The sequence below is a fragment of the Mobula hypostoma genome, chromosome 3, assembly GCF_963921235.1.
Source record: "Mobula hypostoma chromosome 3, sMobHyp1.1, whole genome shotgun sequence".
Classification (NCBI taxonomy): Eukaryota; Metazoa; Chordata; class Chondrichthyes; order Myliobatiformes; family Myliobatidae; genus Mobula; species Mobula hypostoma.
In genome coordinates this window covers 179,538,748-179,559,236 of record NC_086099.1, presented here as the reverse complement: position 1 = coordinate 179,559,236, position 20,489 = coordinate 179,538,748, and the positions used below count along the sequence as shown (strand labels likewise).

Below are 20,489 nucleotides of genomic sequence, written 5' to 3'. Positions count from 1 at the left end.
ACAACCAAGTCCAACTCCTGGCCTTCTCGTGTGGCTTAGACCCTAAGCCCGGCGGAACTGCTTCCACTGACAGGAGAATGGGTGAAGGCTGGTCCTGGCGCCTTAAAACCAGTGCTTCGGGTAGATGGAGCTCGTCCGCTTGGTAAGGCAGTCCACCTAAGAGAGGGAAAACTCTGATTTCAAACCTCCGCTGCCTTACAGCCATACCCACTCATAGGAAAGGCTTCGGAAGTAAACCATGAGGACAAATCCGGAGCCAGAGTCCCTAAGGCAGTCGGACGTTGCCTTCAACCTCGCTGTGGCAACTCCTGCGCCGACACTGCTGCCAAGCTGTATCGGCCCTTGTCCTTCCCTTGGACAACATTGGTGTCGTGGAGAGGGGAGACTTGCTGCTTGGGCAACTGCCGGTCTTCCATTCAATCTTGCCCAGGCCTGCGCCCTGGAGAGACTGAAGCAAGATTTTCCAGATGCAGATCCATGGTCTCACGAGACTAATGGATGCCATCCATCCAGTGTTTTAATTATTACATCTGTTGCAAAAAAGCTAAAGTTGCAGTAAAATATGAAATATTAAATGAAATGCTAATTAGGAGTAATGCTTTGAGCTTTTCAGTTGCTTGATATAACTTTATTAGGTTAGAGATTGACTTATCTGAGGTTTCTTAGAATGGAACAGTTGGATCAGCACTATTTGAGCAGAGAGCGAAAAGAGCTCTAGTACTCATTTGGTTTACAAGATTGCCATCAGATAATTGTACTTTGATAATGTCTTGCTCAAGACAAGCTAATGCATCTATATGCTTGAAGATAGGAATCTGTTTATTAAGTTTATAGGATGGTATCATCTGTTGCAGAGGTGTTAATGTTTTACTAACAGTGCAGCAACTTTTCATCAGTTTGTTAGCATAGTTTTAAATTTGGACCTTCAACTTTCTGATTTGGATTGGAGTGTGACCCATTAGTTATGTTATTTTCATTCAATAGTGATGAATGCCATCTTGGGGAAGATGGGAAAGAAAAATATTTAAATTTGAATCAACAATAACTGTTCTTGGTGGGATCAGAATGTAAATAATCTGGTTTAATGTGTTACTGCCTTGTCATGTTTCTTGCTCTTAATAATTAATTTGAGTAGTGGTGGTGGTAAGAGTGCTGCAATTGACCTTGGTGGCCATGAATAGTTAAACACTTTTTTACATTTCTGTGGTAGTTCATGTCGGTGTAGTTAGTTGATGATAAACCCTATTCATTGTAATATATCTCAATACCAGCAGTTAATGTTTAATGTCACTAAACAATGAGCAAGTTGCAAAAGGGAGCTAAAACAGGAATCAAGAATTGTATTTAATCATAATCTGTATTTTATTTTGATTAAACTTGCAGGTTTCCCTGAGAAAATTTCACTGAAACAAAGATACCGCCTGCTGGGAAATAGCCTCAATATCCATGTGGTAGCCAAGCTTATTAAATTGATGGTTGATTGATGCTGAAAACAGAATTTTTATGATGTATAGTATATAAAAATGTATGTTTATTTTAGCCAGCAAGTAATAGATTATATGAAAGTGTTTCTCAATAGTGTTCATCAGAAGTAATCATTGATTTCATTAAGACTAATTAATTTATTTGTGTAGATGTCTTGGAACATTTTTATCATTTGCTTCTCTTGCATGTACAAGTGAATCATAGCTCAATCTGAATGACTTGCTGTAGTTTTTGACCTATGCCTGTTGTCACCATATATTGTAATGAAAACTCATTGAAATAATTCTTGATGTACATATTAAGTGGTGCCTGTTTCTAATAAAGACTTTTAAGAACTCTGTAAATTTATGAATATTTTTGGTCATCAGATTGCAACCTACTATCAGAAAAATAAATGCCTCAGTAATGACAGGAGGACATCAACACAAAATGTAAACTCTGTTTCTCCCTCCACACATGCTGCCTGTCCTGCTGAGTATTTTGAGCATTTGTTTTTACTTTAGATTTAAAGTATCAGCAGATTTTTTGCTTTTCATGCCCAGTTTTTTGTTATGTCTGTCGTTTAGATAAATTAGACATTTGATATCCTCCTACGGCTATCAAAGTTGTCAAATTTTGTTACTTTATTTTAACATGAAATTTTAACATGATCACAGGCTAAAGGAAATGTTCTGTGAAGTCATTGTGACCTTCAATGGTAGAAATTGCAGCAATCAAGCTGTTAAGTTGCCTTTTTATGAAATTATAAGCACAAGCATTGCACTCTTAACATGATTTAGTCCTTTCAGTCTAAACAATATCTGACAATTAAATAGGAAACTTTCATTTGATCATATTGGAAATTTGTGTACATTTGGATGTGCGTCCTTCCATTCACTTTTCCTAAAATAAAGTGAAAGAGCTGTTTTGCCATTGTCTATGTAATATATATAAACTAAGACATGTACCTTCCTCTGTTCTTCTAACATTTATGTTTAATATTTATCTGGAAAAAGTTAGAAGAGTTCAGAATCTTTATTAAAGGGAAGTCCTGCATTTTGATATGGGTGTGTCAAAATTCTGTTGAATGGAGTTGCACTACACGTGTATAGTGTATGGTTAAGCCACAATCGCATACAGTATTCACTTCTGAAATCACACTGTAAGAAAGAATGATTTCAGTTAATGGAGTATCAGAAGCCGAGGTCAGTCAATATCCATCATTATATGGAAAGTTTAGTATACACTGGAGGACAAATTAACACCCCATTATTTTTGGTGCTTGCTATAAACTCAGTTCCATAACTATCAACTTCAGTGAACATGCTAGGGTCTAGCTGAAAGTATCAGTGATTAACAAACCGTAGCCATGGTGCCATATATGACACTGCAAAAAGTTTTGGACGGTTCAGTTACATTATTGAGCTCTCTATTGCAATGTCGTATGAGGTCTGCTCACTAGCTAATGAAATGCCACTTTTTAAAAAAATCCTTGACTAGACTGTTTCCAAGCTTTCCCGGCCGTCTTGTCTTAGTCTACAAGCAGAAAACAAAATACTGTTGCGGATGGAAGTCTGAAGTCAAAACAGAAAATGCTATTTGATGTCCTGTGCATCTGTGGATAGAGAGTTAACTTTTAAGAGAGCTAGAAAGAAAACACATCCTTAATTACGTTGATGGGGAGAGTGGTGAAGAGAATAACAATGTCTTTGATTTTTCATATTTGTGATACCTGATCGTATAGGAAGAGACCATTCACTCTTGTTGAATCAATGTGAGATGTCAGATCAATTGCATTCACTCATTTATTTCCCTGTGACCTGTTCTCTCACACTATCCCCTTCACACCGAGTGATTCTGCTGCCACTCACTACATGAGGGGTAACTTATGAGAGTCAATTAACCTGATTTTTGGGATATTGGAAGAAATTGCTACAGTTGGAGGTATCCCATGCAGACACACAGAGAACATGTACCCTCCATGCAGCTCCAGACACCAAAATTGATCAAGGGAGCTTGAATGGGAGTTACATATAGGTGCTGGCTAAATAGTACAATGAAGGCTTGCTATTCTCAGTTGACCTGTCTGGAGAGCTTGTGAATAAGAATTCATAGGTAACCACAAGTAAAAGGAAAATACTTTAAAATACAAAATGTTTTACTTGCTGTCAAAGAGAAATAAGTGAGAATGCTGGAAATACCCAGAAAGCAGGCAGCATTTCTGGAGAGACAATAAAAGAGTTAATATTTTGGTCCCAACCTGAAACATCAACTGTTTATTCCCCCCCTCCCCCATATATGCTGCCTGACTTCCTGATTTCCTTCAGTATTTTGTGTGTGTTGCTCAAGATTTCCAGCAATTGCAGAATTTATTACAATTGGAAACCTTCCATCCAAACTGTACAGTTCTAAAACAAATTGGGAAGTCTGGATATCTGAAATTGTTTTCATTGCTGAGTTCAAATGGCTGCAAGGTTCCTCATTGGAAGATTAGATACTGTTTCACAAGTTTACAGTAGGTTTCATTGTAACAATATGAGAGATAGAGAGGCCAGAGTGAATTACTGACTGGATACATCAGGGACGATGTTGCTGACCAAACAGAGATATTCTACTCAACTCTCAACATATGTGTGTTTAGTTTCTTAAATGTAGAGACCACATACACACCAAACTAAGTTGGATGAAATGCAATTAAGTTGAAAATGCTGTTTATGTGGAAGGTCTGTTTGGGTTACAGAATGGTGAGAGAGATAAAAGCCAGTTTTTGCTTCCCTTCTGCTTGGATTTCACTGATGTACAATGTTGGAAGTGGGACACAGCATGAGGAAGTTGAGTGAATAAGTCTTCTGCAGCAGTAAAACTGTTCACCTTGTAGCTAAGTTGCATTATATTTTCATTTCAAGGTTTATTTTTCTAAAAGTGTCTTCAAATTATGGGGAAAATGAGGCTGCTGGTAGCATTATGATGAAGAAAGCGGATATTCCATAGGATGATTCATTGAATGAGGAGACTTGTGGGGTGAGAGATGAGGATAAGGGGAGTGCAATCATTGTTCTTTGTTGGGAATGAAACCATAAGTGTGGGAACTGGAACAGCTGTCTTAGTATTGGGATGCAATATGCCTTCATTGGAGAAAGTGGGCTATTTTAACAGTGAAAGCAGAATGGAAAACGATTGCAGAGGGGCTGAATAAGAGACAGTACCAACACAGACATTAAAAACTGTTTAAAGAGTTTTAATAGGAAGGGGCCCAAAGAGGACTGAAGCAAGAGCTAAACATGAATTTGGTCAATATGGGAATGAATTCAACCATTATGATATTCTGTATCTAAAGTTCCAATGTTATGCATTGATGTGATTTCTCGTTAAAATGACAGGACTTTGATTGTCACATGTTTGGAATTATATGCCATTTTGACAAGCATTTCATCATGAGTGAATGGATAAAAATATTATTTTGGCAAACAAAGTCCCTCTTTTGAATCGTTACAATCAGAGATGTGATTAAAATGGTACTGTTGTCAATGGCAGCTTGAAAAAGTTTTCGTTTACAAAATTAAATGTCATAGTGATCTGTAGAGAAACCAATTAGATTTGTTACTATATCATGCCTGCATGTATGCAATCAACTGGAGACATAACTCACTGATAAACCTCTTACAGGAAGTGGCCATGACATACCACAGCTGAGAAACAAGTTTTGGTTTATTTGGAACCTGGGCTATTCCCATAGTTGTCAGTCACCCAAAATACATGCTTTTCCTTGGCCCAAACAAAGAGCTTGAAACTTTTACTCTGGTAGCACGTAGATTTGAGGAACTGAAAAGTTATGCTGGACATCTTTAAATTAATTAAAGGATTGGTTGTTTTATTTGAATTATTCATCCCAGAGAGGACCTTGTGAAAAGGTCACTGACTTCTGGAACATTGTTCACTGCATGTTGTAGAGAATTCAACATGTTTTTCATTCTGGTCATTATAGGCTCATTTCCCTATTGGAAAATCTGGAGCTCCAGAACTCCAGTGCAAGATCTGTATTTTGCCACTTATCTCCCAGGAATATGTGGTATATTTCCTGAATACACAACTAATGGGCAAAGTTTTGGAGTAGAATTGAAGTACCCTACCAGACAGAAGGTAGATGTAACATTAGATATTATATCTCAATTGACTGACAGTAATTTGGATGAATCATATCTGAAGTGGGCAAAGTTCATTTGTTTGGGTTAAAGGTACAACTTTCTTAAATCCTGCACTTTAAGTAGTTATTTCAACAAACAAACTTCGGAGGAAATGCGACTAGAATGATTTACTCCAGGCAATCTATCGGGATACTAATTTTAATTTGTGTATTTTGCAGGTTAAAATGTGAATTTGAAGATGATGGAAATAATCAACAAAAAAGTGTCAGTAGTGACCAGTAGGTATTATTTAATAACTTCTATGGAATTGTTGTTCAAAGGGAAATAAATGTATGCAACTGTCTGTGAAGTTAGCATCATCATGCTGTTACTTTGTTAATTCAAATATATTTCATTCTAAGGCCGAGAGTTATTTCAAAAAATGGCAATTTGATATTTCAAACTGGCAATCTAAGGAATATTGAATTCAAGACATCAGCACTTGGGAAGATTAAACTAAATAACAATGACCTTGAACAATTATTTATGCAGGTAATAACTGAATTTTGTCATATGAAACCTAAGGTGGCAGTTTTCTAAAGAATGGAAGTAAATGGAAGAAAATAGCTTCATACAGTTGTCAAGTAAAACACAGTATAAACGTGAACCTAAATAGATAATTCTTCATTTAAGTATTTTATTTTATATACAAAACATTTTTTATGCACATCAGTTTTGAAAATATTGGCGTGCTGGATTTATGTGTTATTCGATTGTATACAAGTGATTAATTTTGTTTCATGGGATTAACTTCAATGTTTAACTATAATTTTAGATTAGGAAAAATAAAGATGACATTGCAGAACTAAGAACTACTGAAGTTCAAAGCCTTCAGAATGTTTCTTATCAAATCAATCAGCTGAACAAAAGGGTAAGTACGCCAATGATCATCTTTATCTCACTTGCTCTTTTTTACTTAGTGTTCATGGCTGTAAAATCAAATTAACATTCAGGACAGAAGAATGTAGTTGCATTGCATCTCAGCTGTAAATATACAGTATCTGCAACTAAAAATGAGACCAGACGTATTTGCACTCATACAGCAGTGCTCTAAAAGGCCAGGTAATGTGTGAATCTATTTATCAACAAAGTGCATGTAATGCTTGTCCTACTAATAATACTCTTGAAATGTCTCAATAAACCTATAAATCAAGCAAAAACTCTGAAGCTTTTAACTAATTGTTGGTGATGTTACAGGTAGTTTCTATTTAGTGATTTTAGTTACAATTGAAGGACATAACTTTTCATCTTTATGCGCAATTAGAGTTGGTCAGTATGATGTTGTGGGCATCATTGAATCAGGGCTGAAAGAAGGCCAGAGTTGGGAGCTTAACATCAAAGTATATATTTTGCATCACAGGACAGGCAGGAAGGCACAGGCAGTGGTGTGGCTCTGTTGATAAGAGATGGAATTACATCTTTAGAAAGAGGTGACATAGGCTCAGAAAATGTTAAAAAATTGTGGCTGGAGGTAAGAAACTGCAAAGGGTAAAAAAAAACCCACTATGGGAATCATATATAGGCCTCCAAATAATAGTCAAGATGTGGGGTTGAGATTGCAAAGGGAGCTGGATAAGGTAATGTCACAATTGTAATGGGAGACTTCAATATACAAGGGGATTGGGAAAATCACATTGGTGTCAGATCACAAGAGAGGGAATTTGTTGAATGTATACGAGACGGCTTTTTAGAGCAGCTTGTGCTTGAGCCCTCTTGGGGAAAGGCTGTCTTAGATTGGCTGTTGTATAATAACACAGATCTTAAGGCCAGTGATGTTGTGGGGATGGAACTGGACTCTCTCACGGTGGTGTCTGAAAAGAGGATGCTGTCTAAGTTGCATGCCATCTTGGTCAATGTCTCCCATCCACTACATAATGTACTGGATGGGCACAGGAGTACATTCAGCCAGAGACTCATTCCTCCGAGATGCAGCACAGAGCATCATAGGAAGTCATTCCTGCCTGTGGCCATCAAACTTTACAACTCCTCCCTTGGAGGGTCAGACACCCTGAGCCGATAGGCTGGTCCTGGTCTTATTTCATAATTTACTGACATAATTTACATAGTACTATTTAACTACTTATGGTTCTATTACTATTTATTATCTATGTTGCAACTGTATCGAAAACCAATTTCCCCTGGGATCAATAAAGTATGACTACGACTATCTTATTAGGGAGCTTAATGTAAAGGAACTCTGAGGAGGCAGTGATCATAATATGATTGAATTCATACTGCAACTTGAGAGGGAGAAACATAAGTCACATGTATCAGTATCGCAATGAAATAAAGGGAATTACAGAGGCATAAGAGAGGAGCTTGCCCAGGTGGATTGGAGTAGGATACTGACAGGGATGACGGCAGAGCAGAGGTGGCTGAAATTTCTGGGGAAAGTTCACAAGGTGCAGGACAGATATGTCCCACTGAGGAAGAAGTTCCCAAAAAGCAGGGGAAGGCAACCGTGGCTGACAAAGGAAGTAGGACTGCATAAAAGCCAAGGAGAAGGCATATAAGTTAGCAAAACTGAGTGGGAAGTTGGACAATTGGGAAGCTTTTAAAATCCAACAAAAAACAACTTAAAAAGCTTTAAGAAGGGAAAAGATACAATATGAGGGCAATTTAACCAATAATATAAAGCAGGATACAAAAAGTTTTTTCAGTTATATAAATATATATAATAGTAAGAGGCAGGTGAGAGTTGATATTGGAACTCTGGAAAATGATGCTGGTGAGGTAGCAATGGGGGACAAAGAAATGGCAGATGAACTTCATGAGTACTTTGCATATGTCTTCACTGTTGAAGACACTAGCAGTGTGCCAGATGTCCGTGACTGTCAGGGAGCAGGACTGAGTACCATTGCTATTACAATGGAAAAGTGCTAGGCAAACTGAAAGGTCTTAAGATGGAAAAGTCACCTTGGCCAGATGGACTATATCCCAGAGTTCTGAGAGAGGCTGCTGAAGAGATAGCTGACACACAGGTCATGATTTCAAGAATCATTTGATTCTGGCATAGTCCTGGAGGACTGGAGGATTGCAAATGTCACTTCACTCTTTAAGACCATAAGATATAAGATATAGGAGCAGAAGTAGGCTATTCAGCCCATTGAGTCTGCTCTGCCATTCCATCATGGGCTGATCCAATTCTTCCAGTCATCCCCATTCCCCTGCCTTCTCCCCCATACCCTTTGCTGTCCTGGCTAATCAAGAACCTATCTATCTCTGCCTTAAATGTACCCAATGACTTGGCCTCCACAGCCGCCTGTGGCAACAAATTCCACAGATTTACCACCCTCTGACTAAATTATTTTCACCGCATCTCAGTTCTAAATGAACATACTTCAATTTTGAAGTTGTGCCCTCTTGTCCTAGAGTCCCCTACCATGGGAAATAACTTTGCCATATCTAATCTGTTCAGGCCTTTTAACATTCAGAATGTTTCTATGAGATAACCCCTCATTCTCCTGAACTCCAGGGAATACAGCCCAAGAGCTGCCAGACTTTGCTCATATGGTAAGCCTTTCATTCCTGGAATCATTCTTGTGAATCTTCTCTGAACCCTCCAATGTCAGTATATCCTTTCTAAAATAAGGAGCCCAAAACTGCACACAATACTCCAAGTGTTGTCTCACGAGTGCCTTATAAAGACTCAACATCACATCCCTACTCTTATATTCTACACCTCTAGAAATGAATGCTGTACCATATAGCCTACTGTATAATATTTTATGTCGTAGTAACACATTATTGTGCATGTGCTATTAGGTGCTTATTGATATGTATATATGTGTTTAGTTCGGGTTCCATAAGTAAAAATCCCTGTTATCTTAGCTCCAGTCGCTAGTATTTTTATTTATAGTTTTGTTGTGTAACCGGTCACATACACAACAAATGCCAACATTGCATTCGCCTTCTTCACCACCAGCTCAGCCTGGAAGTTAACCTTTAGGGTATCCTGCACAAGGACTCCCAAGTCCCTTTATATCTCTGTAATTCCATGGGCTCTTGTCTTGCTAAGCAGCCTCATGTGCGGCACCTTGTCAAAGGCCTTCTGAAAATCCAAGTACACCACATCTGCTGCATTCCTTTTGTCTACCCTGCTTGTAATTTCCTCAAAAAACTTCAGTAGGTTAGTCACGCAGGATTTTCCTTTCAGGAAACCATGCTGGCTTTTGCCTAACTTGTCATGTGCCTCCAGGTACTCTGTAATTTTATCCCTAACAATTAATTCCAACAACTTCCCAACCATGGATGTCAGGCTAACAGGTCTATAGGTTCCTTTCTGCTGCCTCCCACCTTTCCTAAATAGCAAAGTAACATTTACAATTTTCCAGTCATCCAGTACGATGCCAGAACCTATCAATTCTTGAAAGATCATTGTTAATTCCTCCACAATCTCTTCAACTACTTCCTTCTGAACCTGAGGGTGCAGGAGATTTATCCACTCTCAGACCATTAAGCTTCCTGAGCATCTTCTCAGTTGTAATTTTCACTCCACATACTTCACTTCCCTGACACTCTTGAATGTCTGGTATACTGCAGATGTCTTCCACTGTGAAGACTGATGCAAAATACACATTCAGTTCCTCAGCCATCTCTGCATCTCTCATTACACTATCTCCTGCATCATTTTCTATTGGTCTTATATCTACTCTCAACTCTTTTTTACCCTTTATATACTTAAAACGCTTTTAGTATCTTCTTTGGTATTAGTCACCAGCTTCCTTTCATAATTTATCTTTTCCCTCCTAATGACCTTCTTAATTTCCTTCTGCAAGTTTTTAAAAGCTCCCCAAACCTCTATCTTACCACTAGCTTTGGCTTCCTTATATGCCCTCTGTTTTGCTTTTACTTTGGCTCTGACTTCACTTGTCAGCTATGGTAGTGTCCATCTTCCATTTGAAAATTTCTTCTTATTTGGAATATATCTGTCTTGCACTTCCCTCATTTTTCACAGAAACTCCAGCTACTGCTGCTCTGCTGTCCTTCCTGCTAGTGCCCCTTTCCAGTCAACTTTGGCCAGTTCCCCTCTCATGCCATTGTAATTCCCTTTATTCCACTGAAACACCCACACATTGGAATTCAGCTTCTCTTTCTCAGATTTCAATGTGAATTTGATCATATTGAGATCACTGTTTCCTAAGGGAGGAAGGCAAAAGAAAGAAAATTATAGACCAGTTAGCCTAACCTAAGTGATTGGGAAAGTGTTGGAGCCTACTATTAAGGATTAGATTTTGAGGTGCTTGGAGACTAATGGTAAGATAAGTCAAAGCAGCATAGTTTCTGTGAAGGGAAATCTTGCTTGACAAATCTGTTAAGAGTTCTTTGAAGAAGTAACAAGCAAGGTGGACAAAGGAGAAGTAGTGGATGCCATTTACTTGGATTTTCAAAAAGTGTTTGATAAGGTGCCACACATGAGACTGCTTAACAAATAAAATCATAGGGTGTTACAGGAAAGATACTGGCATGGACAAAGGAATGGCTGACAGGCAGGAGGCAGCAAGTAGGAATTAATGGGCCTTTTTCTGGTTGGCTGGCAGTCTAGTGATGTGCTTAGAGGTCAGTATCGGGACTGCTGGTTTACACATTGTCAATGATTTGGATAATAGAATTGATGGTTTGTGGTAAAGTTCGCGGATGATACGAAGGTAAGTGGAGGGGTAGGTAGTGCTGAGGAAGCAATTTGTTTGCCACAGGACTTAGACAAATTGGAAGAGGGCAAAAAAGAGGCAGATGGAATGCAGTGTTGGGAAATGTATGATAATACATTTATACATTTTGGTAAAAGGAACAATAGTGAGGTCTATTATCTAAATGGGGAGAAGGTTCAAACATCAGAGGTGCAGAGGGACTTAGGAGTGTTTGTGCAAGACTCCAGAATGTTAATTTACAGGTTGCATCTGTGGTGAAGAAGGCAAATGCAATGTTGGCATTTATTTCAAGGAGAATAGAATATAAAAGCAAGAAGATAATAATAAGCCTTTGTAAGACCCTAGTCAGGCCCCACTTGGAGTATTGTCAACAGTTTTGGACCCCATATCTCAGAAAGGATGTGTTGTCATTGGAGAGAGCCTAGATGAGGTTCACGGGATGATTCTGGGAATGAAGGGGTTAACATATGAGGAACATTTGGCAGCTTTGGGCCTGTAGTCAGTAGAATTTAGAAGAATGTGTAAGGATCTTATTGAAACCTACCAAATGTTGAAAGTACTAGATAGGTTTGATGTGGAGAGGATGTTTCCTATGGTGGGGGTACCCAGAACTAGAGGGTACAGCCTCAAAATTGAGGAGTGACGTTTTAGAGCAAAGGTATGGCGGAATCTTTTTAGCCAGAGAGTAGTGAATCTGTGGAATGCTCTGCTGCAGACTACTTTGGAGGCCAAGTCCATGGGTATACCTGTATTTAAGGTGGAAGTTGATCGTTTCAGGTAAAGGCTACACAGGCAGAAAGGGAACAGGTGGCCACGAGACAGTGTAGTAGTAGGCAGGTAGTGCAGGAGTCCCCTGAGGTCATCTCCCTCCTAAACAGCTATACTGTTTTGGATACTGTTGGGGGAGATGTCTCATCAGGGGAAGGCAGCAGCAGCCGAGTTCATGGCACCATGGGTGGCTCTGTGGCACAGGAGGGAAGGAAAAGGAGTGAGAGAGTTATAGTAATAGGGGATTCGATTGTAAGGGGAATAGATAGGCGTTTCTGCGGCTGCAAATGAGACTCCAGGAGGGTATGTTGCCTCCCTGGTGCAAGGGTCAAGGATGTCTCTGAGCGGCTGCAGGACATTCTGGAGTGGGAGAGTGAACAGCCAGTGGTCATGGTGCACATAGGTATCAACGATACAGGTAAAAAACAGGATGGGGTCCTACAAAGTGAATTTGGGGAGTTAGGAGATAAACTAAAAAGTAGGACCACAAAGGTAATAATCTCTAGATTACTACCAGTGCCACGTGCTAGTCAGAGTAGGAGTAGGAGGATATTTCAGATGAATACGTGGCTTGAAAAATGGTGCAAGGGGGAGGGATTCAAATTTCTGAGACATTGGAACCAGTTCAGGGGGAGGTGGGACCGGTACAAACAGCACGGTCTGCACCTGGGCTGCACTGGAACCAATGTCCTAGGGGGAGCATTTGCTACTGTTGTTCAGGAGGATTTAAACTAATGTGGCAGGGGAATGGGAACAAGTGCAGAGAGACAGAGGGGTGTAAAATGAGGGTAGAAACAAAAAGTAGTAAGGTGAAAAGTAAAAGTGGCAGGCCGGCAAATCCAGGGCAAAAATCAAAAAGGGCCACCTTTCAACATAATTGTATAAGGGCTAAGAGTGTTGTAAAAACAAGCCTGAAGGCTTTGTGTGTCAATACAAGGAGCATTCGTAACAAGGTGGATGAATTGAATGTGCAGATAGTTACTAATGAATATGATATAGTTGGGATCACAGAGACATGGCTCCAGGGTGACCAAGAATGGGAGCTCAACATAGACAATAGACAATAGACAGTAGGTGCAGAAGTAGACCATTTGGCCCTTTGAGCCTGCACCGCCATTCTGAGATCATGGCTGATCATCTACTATCAATACCCGGTTCCTGCCTTGTCCCCATAACCCTTGATTCCCCTATCCATAAGATACCTATCTAGCTCCTTCTTGAAAGCATCCAGAGAATTGGCCTCCACTACCTTCTGAGGCAGCGCATTCCACACCTTCACAACTCTCTGGGAGAAGAAGTTCCTCCTCATCCAGGGATATTCAATATTCAGGAGGGATAGACAGGAAAGAAAGGCAGGTAGGGTAGCGTTGCTGGTTAGAGAGGAGATTAACGCATTAGAAAGGAAGGCCTGGAGGATGTGGAATCGATATGGGTAGAGCTGCATAACACTAAAGGGCAGAAGACGCTGGTGGGAGTTGTGTACAGGCCACCTAACAGTAGTAGTGAGGTTGGGGATGGCACTAAACAGGAAATTAGAACTGTGTGCAATAAAAGAACAGCAGTTATAATGAGTGACTTCAATCTACATATAGATTGGGTAAACCAAATTGGTAAGGGTGCTGAGGAAGAGGATTTCTTGGAATGTATGCGGGATGGTTTTCTGAACCAACATGTCGAGGAACCAACTAGAGAGCAGGCCATTCTAGACTAGGTATTGAGCAATGAGGAAGGGTTAGTTAGCAATCTTGTCATGCGAGGCCCCTTGGGTTGGGGTGACCATAATATGGTGGAATTCTTCATTAAGATGGAGAGTGACATAGTTAATTCAGAAACAAAGGTTCTGAACTTAAAGAAGGGTAACTTTGAAGGTATGAGATGTGAATTAGCTAAGATAGACTGGCAAATGATACTTAAAGGGTTGACGGTGGATATGCAATGGCACGCATTTAAAGATTGCATGGATGAACTACAACAATTGCTCATCCCAGTTTGGCAAAAGAATAATCCAGGGAGGTAGTGCACCCGTGGCTGACGAGGGAAATTAGGGATAGTATCAATTCCAAAGAAGAAACATACAATTTAGCCAGAAAAAGTGGCACACCTGAGGACTGGGAGAAATTCAGAGTCCAGCAGAGGAGGAGAAAGGGCTTAATTAGGAAAGGGAAAAAAGATTATGAGAAAAAGTTGGCAGGGAACATAAAAACTGACTATAAAAGCTTTTATAGATATGTGAAAAAAAAAGATTGGTTAAGACAAATGTAGGTCCTTTACAGTCAGAAACAAGTGAATTGATCATGGGGAACAAGGACATGGCAGACCAATTGAATAACTACTTTGGTTCTGTCTAAGGAGGACATAAATAACCTTTCAGAAATAGTGGGGGACCGGGGGTCCAGTGAGATGGAGGAACTGAGGGAAATACATGTTAGTAGGGAAGTGGTGTTAGGTAAATTGAAGGGATTAAAGGCAGATAAATCCCCAGGGCCAGATGGTCTGCATCTCGGAGTGCTTAAGGAAGTAGCCCAAGAAATAGTGGATGCATTAGTGATAATTTTTCAAAACTCTTTAGATTCTGGACTAGTTCCTGAGGATTGGAGGGTGGCTAATGTAACACCGCTTTTTAAAAAAGGAGGGAGAGAGAAACCGGGGAATTATAGACTGGTTAGTCTGACATCGGTGGTGGGGAAAATGCTAGAGTCAGTTATCAAAGATGTGATAACAGCACATTTGGAAGCAGTAAAATCATCGGACAAAGTCAGCATGGATTTGTGAAAGGAAAATCATGTCTGATGAATCTTATAGAATTTTTTGAGGATGTAACTAGACGAGTGGATAGGGGAGAACCAGTGGATGTGGTATATTTGGATTTTCAGAAGGCTTTTGACAAGGTCCCACACAGGAGATTAGTGTGCAAACTTAAAGCACAGAGTATTGGGGGTATGGTATTGATATGGATAGAGAATTGGTTGGCAGACAGGAAGCAAATTGTGGGAATAAATGGGACCTTTTCAGAATGGCAGGCAGTAACTAGTGGGGTACCGCAAGGCTCAGTGCTGGGACCCCAGTTGTTTACAATATATATTAATGACTTGGATGAGGGAATTAAATGCAGCATCTCCAAGTTTGCGGATGACACGAAGCTGGGCGGCAGTATTAGCTGTGAGGAGGATGCTAAGAGGATGCAGGGTAACTTGGATAGGTTAGGTGAGTGGGCAAATTCATGGCAGATGGAATTTAATGTGGATAAATGTGAGGTTATCCACTTTGATGGCAAGAACAGGAAAACAGATTATTATCTGAATGGTGGCCAATTAGGAAAAGGGGAGGTGCAACGAGATCTGGGTGTCATTGTACACCAGTCATTGAAAGTGGGCATGCAGGTACAGCAGGCAGTGAAAAAGGTGAATGGTATGTTGGCATTCATAGCAAGAGTATTCGAGTACAGGAGCAGGGAGGTTCTACCGCAGTTGTACAAGGCCTTGGTGAGACCACACCGGGAGTATTGTGTGCAGTTTTGGTCCCCTAATCTGAGGAAAGACATTCTTGCCATAGAGGGAGTACAAAGAAGGTTCACCAGATTGATTCCTGGGATGGTAGGACTTTCATATGAAGAAAGACTGGATCGACTAGGCTTATACTCGCTGGAATTTAGAAGATTGAGGGGGGATCTTATTGAAACGTATAAAATTCTAAAGAGATTGGACAGGCTAGATGTAAGAAGATTGTTCTGAATGTTGGAAGTCCAGAAGGAGGGGTCACAGTTTGAGGGTAGAGGGGAAGCCTTTTAGGACTGAGATGAGGAAAAACTTCTCAACACTCAGAGAGTGGTGAATCTGTGGAATTCTCTGCCACAGGAAACAGTTGAGGCCAGTTCATTGGCTATATTTAAAAGGGAGTTAGATATGGCCCTTGTGTAAAGGGATCAGGAGGTATGGAGAGAAAGCAGGTACAGGGTTCTGAGTTGGATGATCAGCCATGATCATATTGAATGGCGGTGCAGGCTCAAAGGGCCAAATGGCCTACTGCTGCACATATTTTCTATGTTTCTATTTTTCTATGTTTCCTGATCGGTCAGGGCATTAAAGGATATGGCGAGAAGGCAGGTGTATGGAATTTAGTGGGATCCAGGATCAGCCATGGGCTGATGGGCTGAATGGCCTAACTCTGTTCCTGTGTCTATGGTCTTATGGACAAATAAAACTGGGATGATTTTACAACACAGCCTGCGAAAACTGATAAATTTGGATTGTTTCTACAAATAAAGTATTTCAGGAATAATGTGGTGCAGTGGAAAGATGTAAGTCTTACTTTGATAGCTAATTATTATTTTTTTTAAACTACAATATTAACCTAAGAAAGTAGTCTTACTAATGTCATTATTATCAGATAGACAAAATATATCAGATAGGAACTTGTTCAATGATATTCCTTTGTTCTGACAACTAAATGAACAAGAAGACTTTCATTTGTTGAAAGCAGAAAATCTGAAGATTACCTATGATATCTGAACCTAATTTTATTGCAGTAATTTGAATGATTTTATGTTCTTCTGTGGTCTGAAAACTCAGTTTCATTTGTGGTGTTGATCTAATTGAAAAAAAAACCCTGATTTTACTTGTTTTTTCTGTCCTTTTAGATATCAGAGCTTGAAGTTCTTATTCAGAATATACAAACAGTATGTATTTTGATTTTTTTTTGTATATTTTTCTTATGCACGTATTTCAGCACCATGTTACACATGCTGTTATAATCTTATAAGGAACAAAAGTATAATAACCTGGAAAGATTTTAAAGCCAAGTAGTATCTTGAATATGAAATCTTGATCCTTGGATTCCCAGTATGAATATGGTTGCTTTACAGATCTAGATATGTTTGTGGCTATTCTTGATCATGATTGTATGAACTGTTTCTTACAACTGAACAAATATTGCACTTGTTCTCTGTGTACTTCAAGTGTTCCATGGCTATATTCCCTGCTAGAGAGTAACATTAGCATTCCGAGGATTTAGAAAGAAGAGGAAAAAGAACAAAACTCTTCTGCATGGAATAGTATTGCATTCTTTATCAAATTTTATTAAAAATATGCAGTACACCAAGGAATTTGAATATCTTGTATAATCAGAAATTTGTTTCATCAAAAAAAGTATCTGGACCTATCTTAACTTATATGTTTTTGTGTGTTGTAATTTCAGCTGTTACAAAGACATCCATGCTTGAGCAACCCTTGTCAAAATGATGGAATATGTCTGAATCTCATGGACTCTTTCTTCTGTCTCTGTCCAAACAACTGGAAGGCAAGAGCATTTATAATTAGAAATAACCCTTTCAGTGATATGAATCTTATTAACTGAGATGCAGTGTTCATGTAATGCAGCTTTACTCACTCAGAAGTACAGGATTATGGAGCTCTTCCTTCATAGAAAAAGGAAACTGCTTTCATGTAATGTCAGTCCACTAAGAAATGATGTGTACAATATCATTTCTATTGATGTTTCTGTTACCCTAAAGCATTGCTAGGTTACCTCAGTATCTATGTTCCAATTAAATGACCTGGGCCTGCTTTCATTGGTAATGTTAAAACACAGCTGAAGTGCTAAAGTTTGCCAACAGGCTTTATCAATGTTGTAAATGCCCTGCATTATGGCCATTCGGGCAATGAAAATTTACACCTACAGAATTTATGTGGAAAAAAAATTAAATGAATGACTGTAATTTTTTCAACTACCTTTTGTTAATGTATGTGCAGATATAACTTGGCTTTATGTTATGCAAAATCATGATATGAACCATTTTCTACGAATGCAAACCCCTACCCCTACAAGAGTCATATTCTGCATGGAAGTCAGTCAGCAGTGGTATGCCTCAGGGATCTGTTCTGGGGCCCCGACTCTTTGTGATTTTTATAAATGAACTGGATCAAGAAGTGGAGGGATGGGTTAGTAAATTTACTGATGACACAAAGGTTGGAGATGTTGTGGATAGTGTGGAGAGCTGCCAGAGTTTACAGCAGGATATTGATAGGATGTAAAACTGGACTGAGAAGTGGCAGATGGAGTTCAAACCAGATAAGTGTAAGGTGGTTCATTTTGGTAGGTCAAATATGATGACAGAATATAGTATTAATGGTAAGATTCTTGGCAGTGTGGAGGATCAGAGGGATCTTGGGATCCGAGTCCATGGGACACTCAAAGCTGCTGTGCAGATTGACTCTATGGTTAAGAAAGCATATGGTGCATTGACCTTCATCAATCGTGGGATTGAGTTTAGGAGCCAAGAGGTAATGTTACAGCTGTATAGGACCCTGGTCAGACCCCACTTGGAGTACTGTGCTCAGTTCTGGTCGCATAACTATAGGAAGGATGTGGAAACCACAGAAAGGGTGCAGAGGAGATTTACAAGCATGTTGCCTGGATTGGGGAGCATGCCTTATGAGAATAGGTTGAGTGAACTCGGCCTTTTCTCCTTGGAGTGACGGAGGATGAGACGTGACCTGATAGAGGTGTATGAGATGATGAGAGGCATTGATAATGTGGATAGTTAGAGGCTTTTTCCCAGGGCTGAAATGGCTAGCACAAGAGGCCTCAGTTTTAAGGTGCCTGGAAGTAGGTACAGAGGAGATGTCAGGAGTAAGTTTTTTACGCAGAGAGTGGTGAGTGCGTGGATGGGCTGCCAGCGAAGCTGGTGGAGGCAGATACCATAGGGTCTTTCAAGAGACTCCTGGACAGATACATGGAGCTCAGAAAAATAGAGGGCTATGGGTAACCCTAGGTAATTTCTCAGGTAAGGACATGTTCGGCACAGCTTTGTGGGCCGAAGGGCCTGTATTGTGCTGTAGGTTTTCTATGTTACTACCCCTGTGACCCTCCCCATAAGACAGACGGAGGTCATGTTCATAACCGATGGAACAATATGCTCATAGCATAACTGTATGTCCTCTATAGTGACCAGCTATTTGGTTATGAAAGCATCCCAAATTTAATAAGGAAGACCCAGTGGATGGAAGATGTAATTGTAAGTTGTCACTATCAAACTGTTATATGTTGTATGTTGGATCAATATTAAAATGTAGGTCTTTAACATATGTAATAAGCAAAAGATCCAAAGAGATTCACATAGTTCCCTTACAGAAACCCCCCCTAGAAATAGTGGTTAAGAAGTTTAAAGCAGCTAAAGTGAATTAGAAAGCTTTCAAAGAAATAGTTATAGTGAATATACTGGCCGACATCATTCTATAGATTCCTGAATGGTTCTTATAGTGGCAAATATAACCCCACTATTTAAATAAGAGGGGAGAGAGATAAGTTAGCCTGACATCAGCCGTAGAGAAATGCTGGAATCTACAAACGTTTGTATTATCAAGGAAGTAAATGAAAGGAACTTAGAAAATAATAAGTCTTTGACAGAGTCAACATGGATTTATGAAAAGGAAACCACATTACCAATGTACCATTGGATGTGATGTATTTTGTTTCATGATTGCTTGTATCATGGCTACCATAAAGCAAAATTATTGCACGTAAAGCAAAATTAAAACAAGATTATTGGTAGTAGACTGATAAAGAAAGAGAATTGGTTCAAGGACATCAAAGAGATAGTAGGAAGAGATGGTTCATTTTCAGATTGGGAAGTTTTAATTAATGGGTTTCAAAGGGTTATAGCCCCAGGAGTATCACAGATTTGGATAAGGGAACAAATATAAAATGCACAAGCTTGCTGATGAAACTAAACTGGTTGAGAATGTGTGTTGTGAGGAGGATGCAAAGATCCTTCAAAGAGATACAGACAGGTTAGTTGAATGATTAAGAACTTGACATAAGGAAAGGGTAAGTTAATCAACTTTATAAGAAAATAAACGTGGAATATTTTTAAATGATGAAAAGTTGAAAAGTAATAGTTTTCAGAGGGACCAAGGTATCCTGAGATGTAACTAAAGATCCTAAGAATTAGATTCTAGGACTGGGAGCCGAACATCTGACTTTTCGAAGTTTTCTTTAACTCTTATCAAAATTATGCTTGGTCTCTACCATAACGCTATTTTCTTGCACAATCGCATATCCTTGATTCCCGAAGGCATTTGTGAATCTGTTCTGGTACTCCTACTCTTTGTGATTTCTATAAGTGGATGAGGAAGTGCAAGGGTGGGTTAGTAAGTTTGCTGATGACATGAAAGTTAGTAGTGCACTAGATAGTGTAGATGGTTGTCATAAGTTACAATGAGATATGGACAGTATGCAGATCTAGGTAGAAAAATGGCAGATGGAATTTAATCTCAAAAATGTGAACTGATAAACTTTGAAAGATTGTGTTCAATTCTGCTCACCTCATTATAGGAAGTATGTGGAAGGTTTAGAGAGGGTGTAGACTAATTTTATCAGGATCCTGCCTGGCTTTGAGAACATGTCTTATGAGGAATGGTTGAGC

The 20,489-nt window shown here is 39.4% G+C and overlaps 3 protein-coding genes across 9 annotated transcripts in view; all 3 read left to right on the top strand.

Moving 5' to 3' along the window:
• The window catches only part of trdmt1 (tRNA aspartic acid methyltransferase 1), a 174,144-nt gene extending 171,406 nt beyond the window's left edge, over positions 1-2,738 (top strand). For 3 of the 5 annotated variants that reach the window (XM_063044192.1, XM_063044194.1, XM_063044195.1), the window contains one exon: positions 1,384-2,738. In XM_063044192.1, coding sequence (XP_062900262.1) covers positions 1,384-1,484 — 101 coding nt within the window. In that variant the 3' untranslated portion in view covers positions 1,485-2,738. The remainder of the gene's footprint in view (positions 1-1,383) is intronic. The other 2 variants (XM_063044193.1, XM_063044196.1) reach the window with 2 other exon arrangements.
• Positions 1-20,489, top strand: part of LOC134344424 (uncharacterized) — a 108,722-nt gene that overhangs the window by 83,428 nt on the left and 4,805 nt on the right. The window lies entirely within an intron of this gene.
• Positions 5,750-20,489, top strand: part of cubn (cubilin (intrinsic factor-cobalamin receptor)) — a 264,719-nt gene continuing 249,979 nt past the window's right edge. For all 3 annotated transcript variants that reach the window (XM_063044183.1, XM_063044182.1, XM_063044184.1), the window contains exons 1-5: positions 5,750-5,887; positions 6,011-6,140; positions 6,424-6,519; positions 16,704-16,742; positions 17,261-17,362. In XM_063044183.1, coding sequence (XP_062900253.1) covers positions 5,772-5,887; positions 6,011-6,140; positions 6,424-6,519; positions 16,704-16,742; positions 17,261-17,362 — 483 coding nt within the window. In that variant the 5' untranslated portion in view covers positions 5,750-5,771. The remainder of the gene's footprint in view (positions 5,888-6,010; positions 6,141-6,423; positions 6,520-16,703; positions 16,743-17,260; positions 17,363-20,489) is intronic.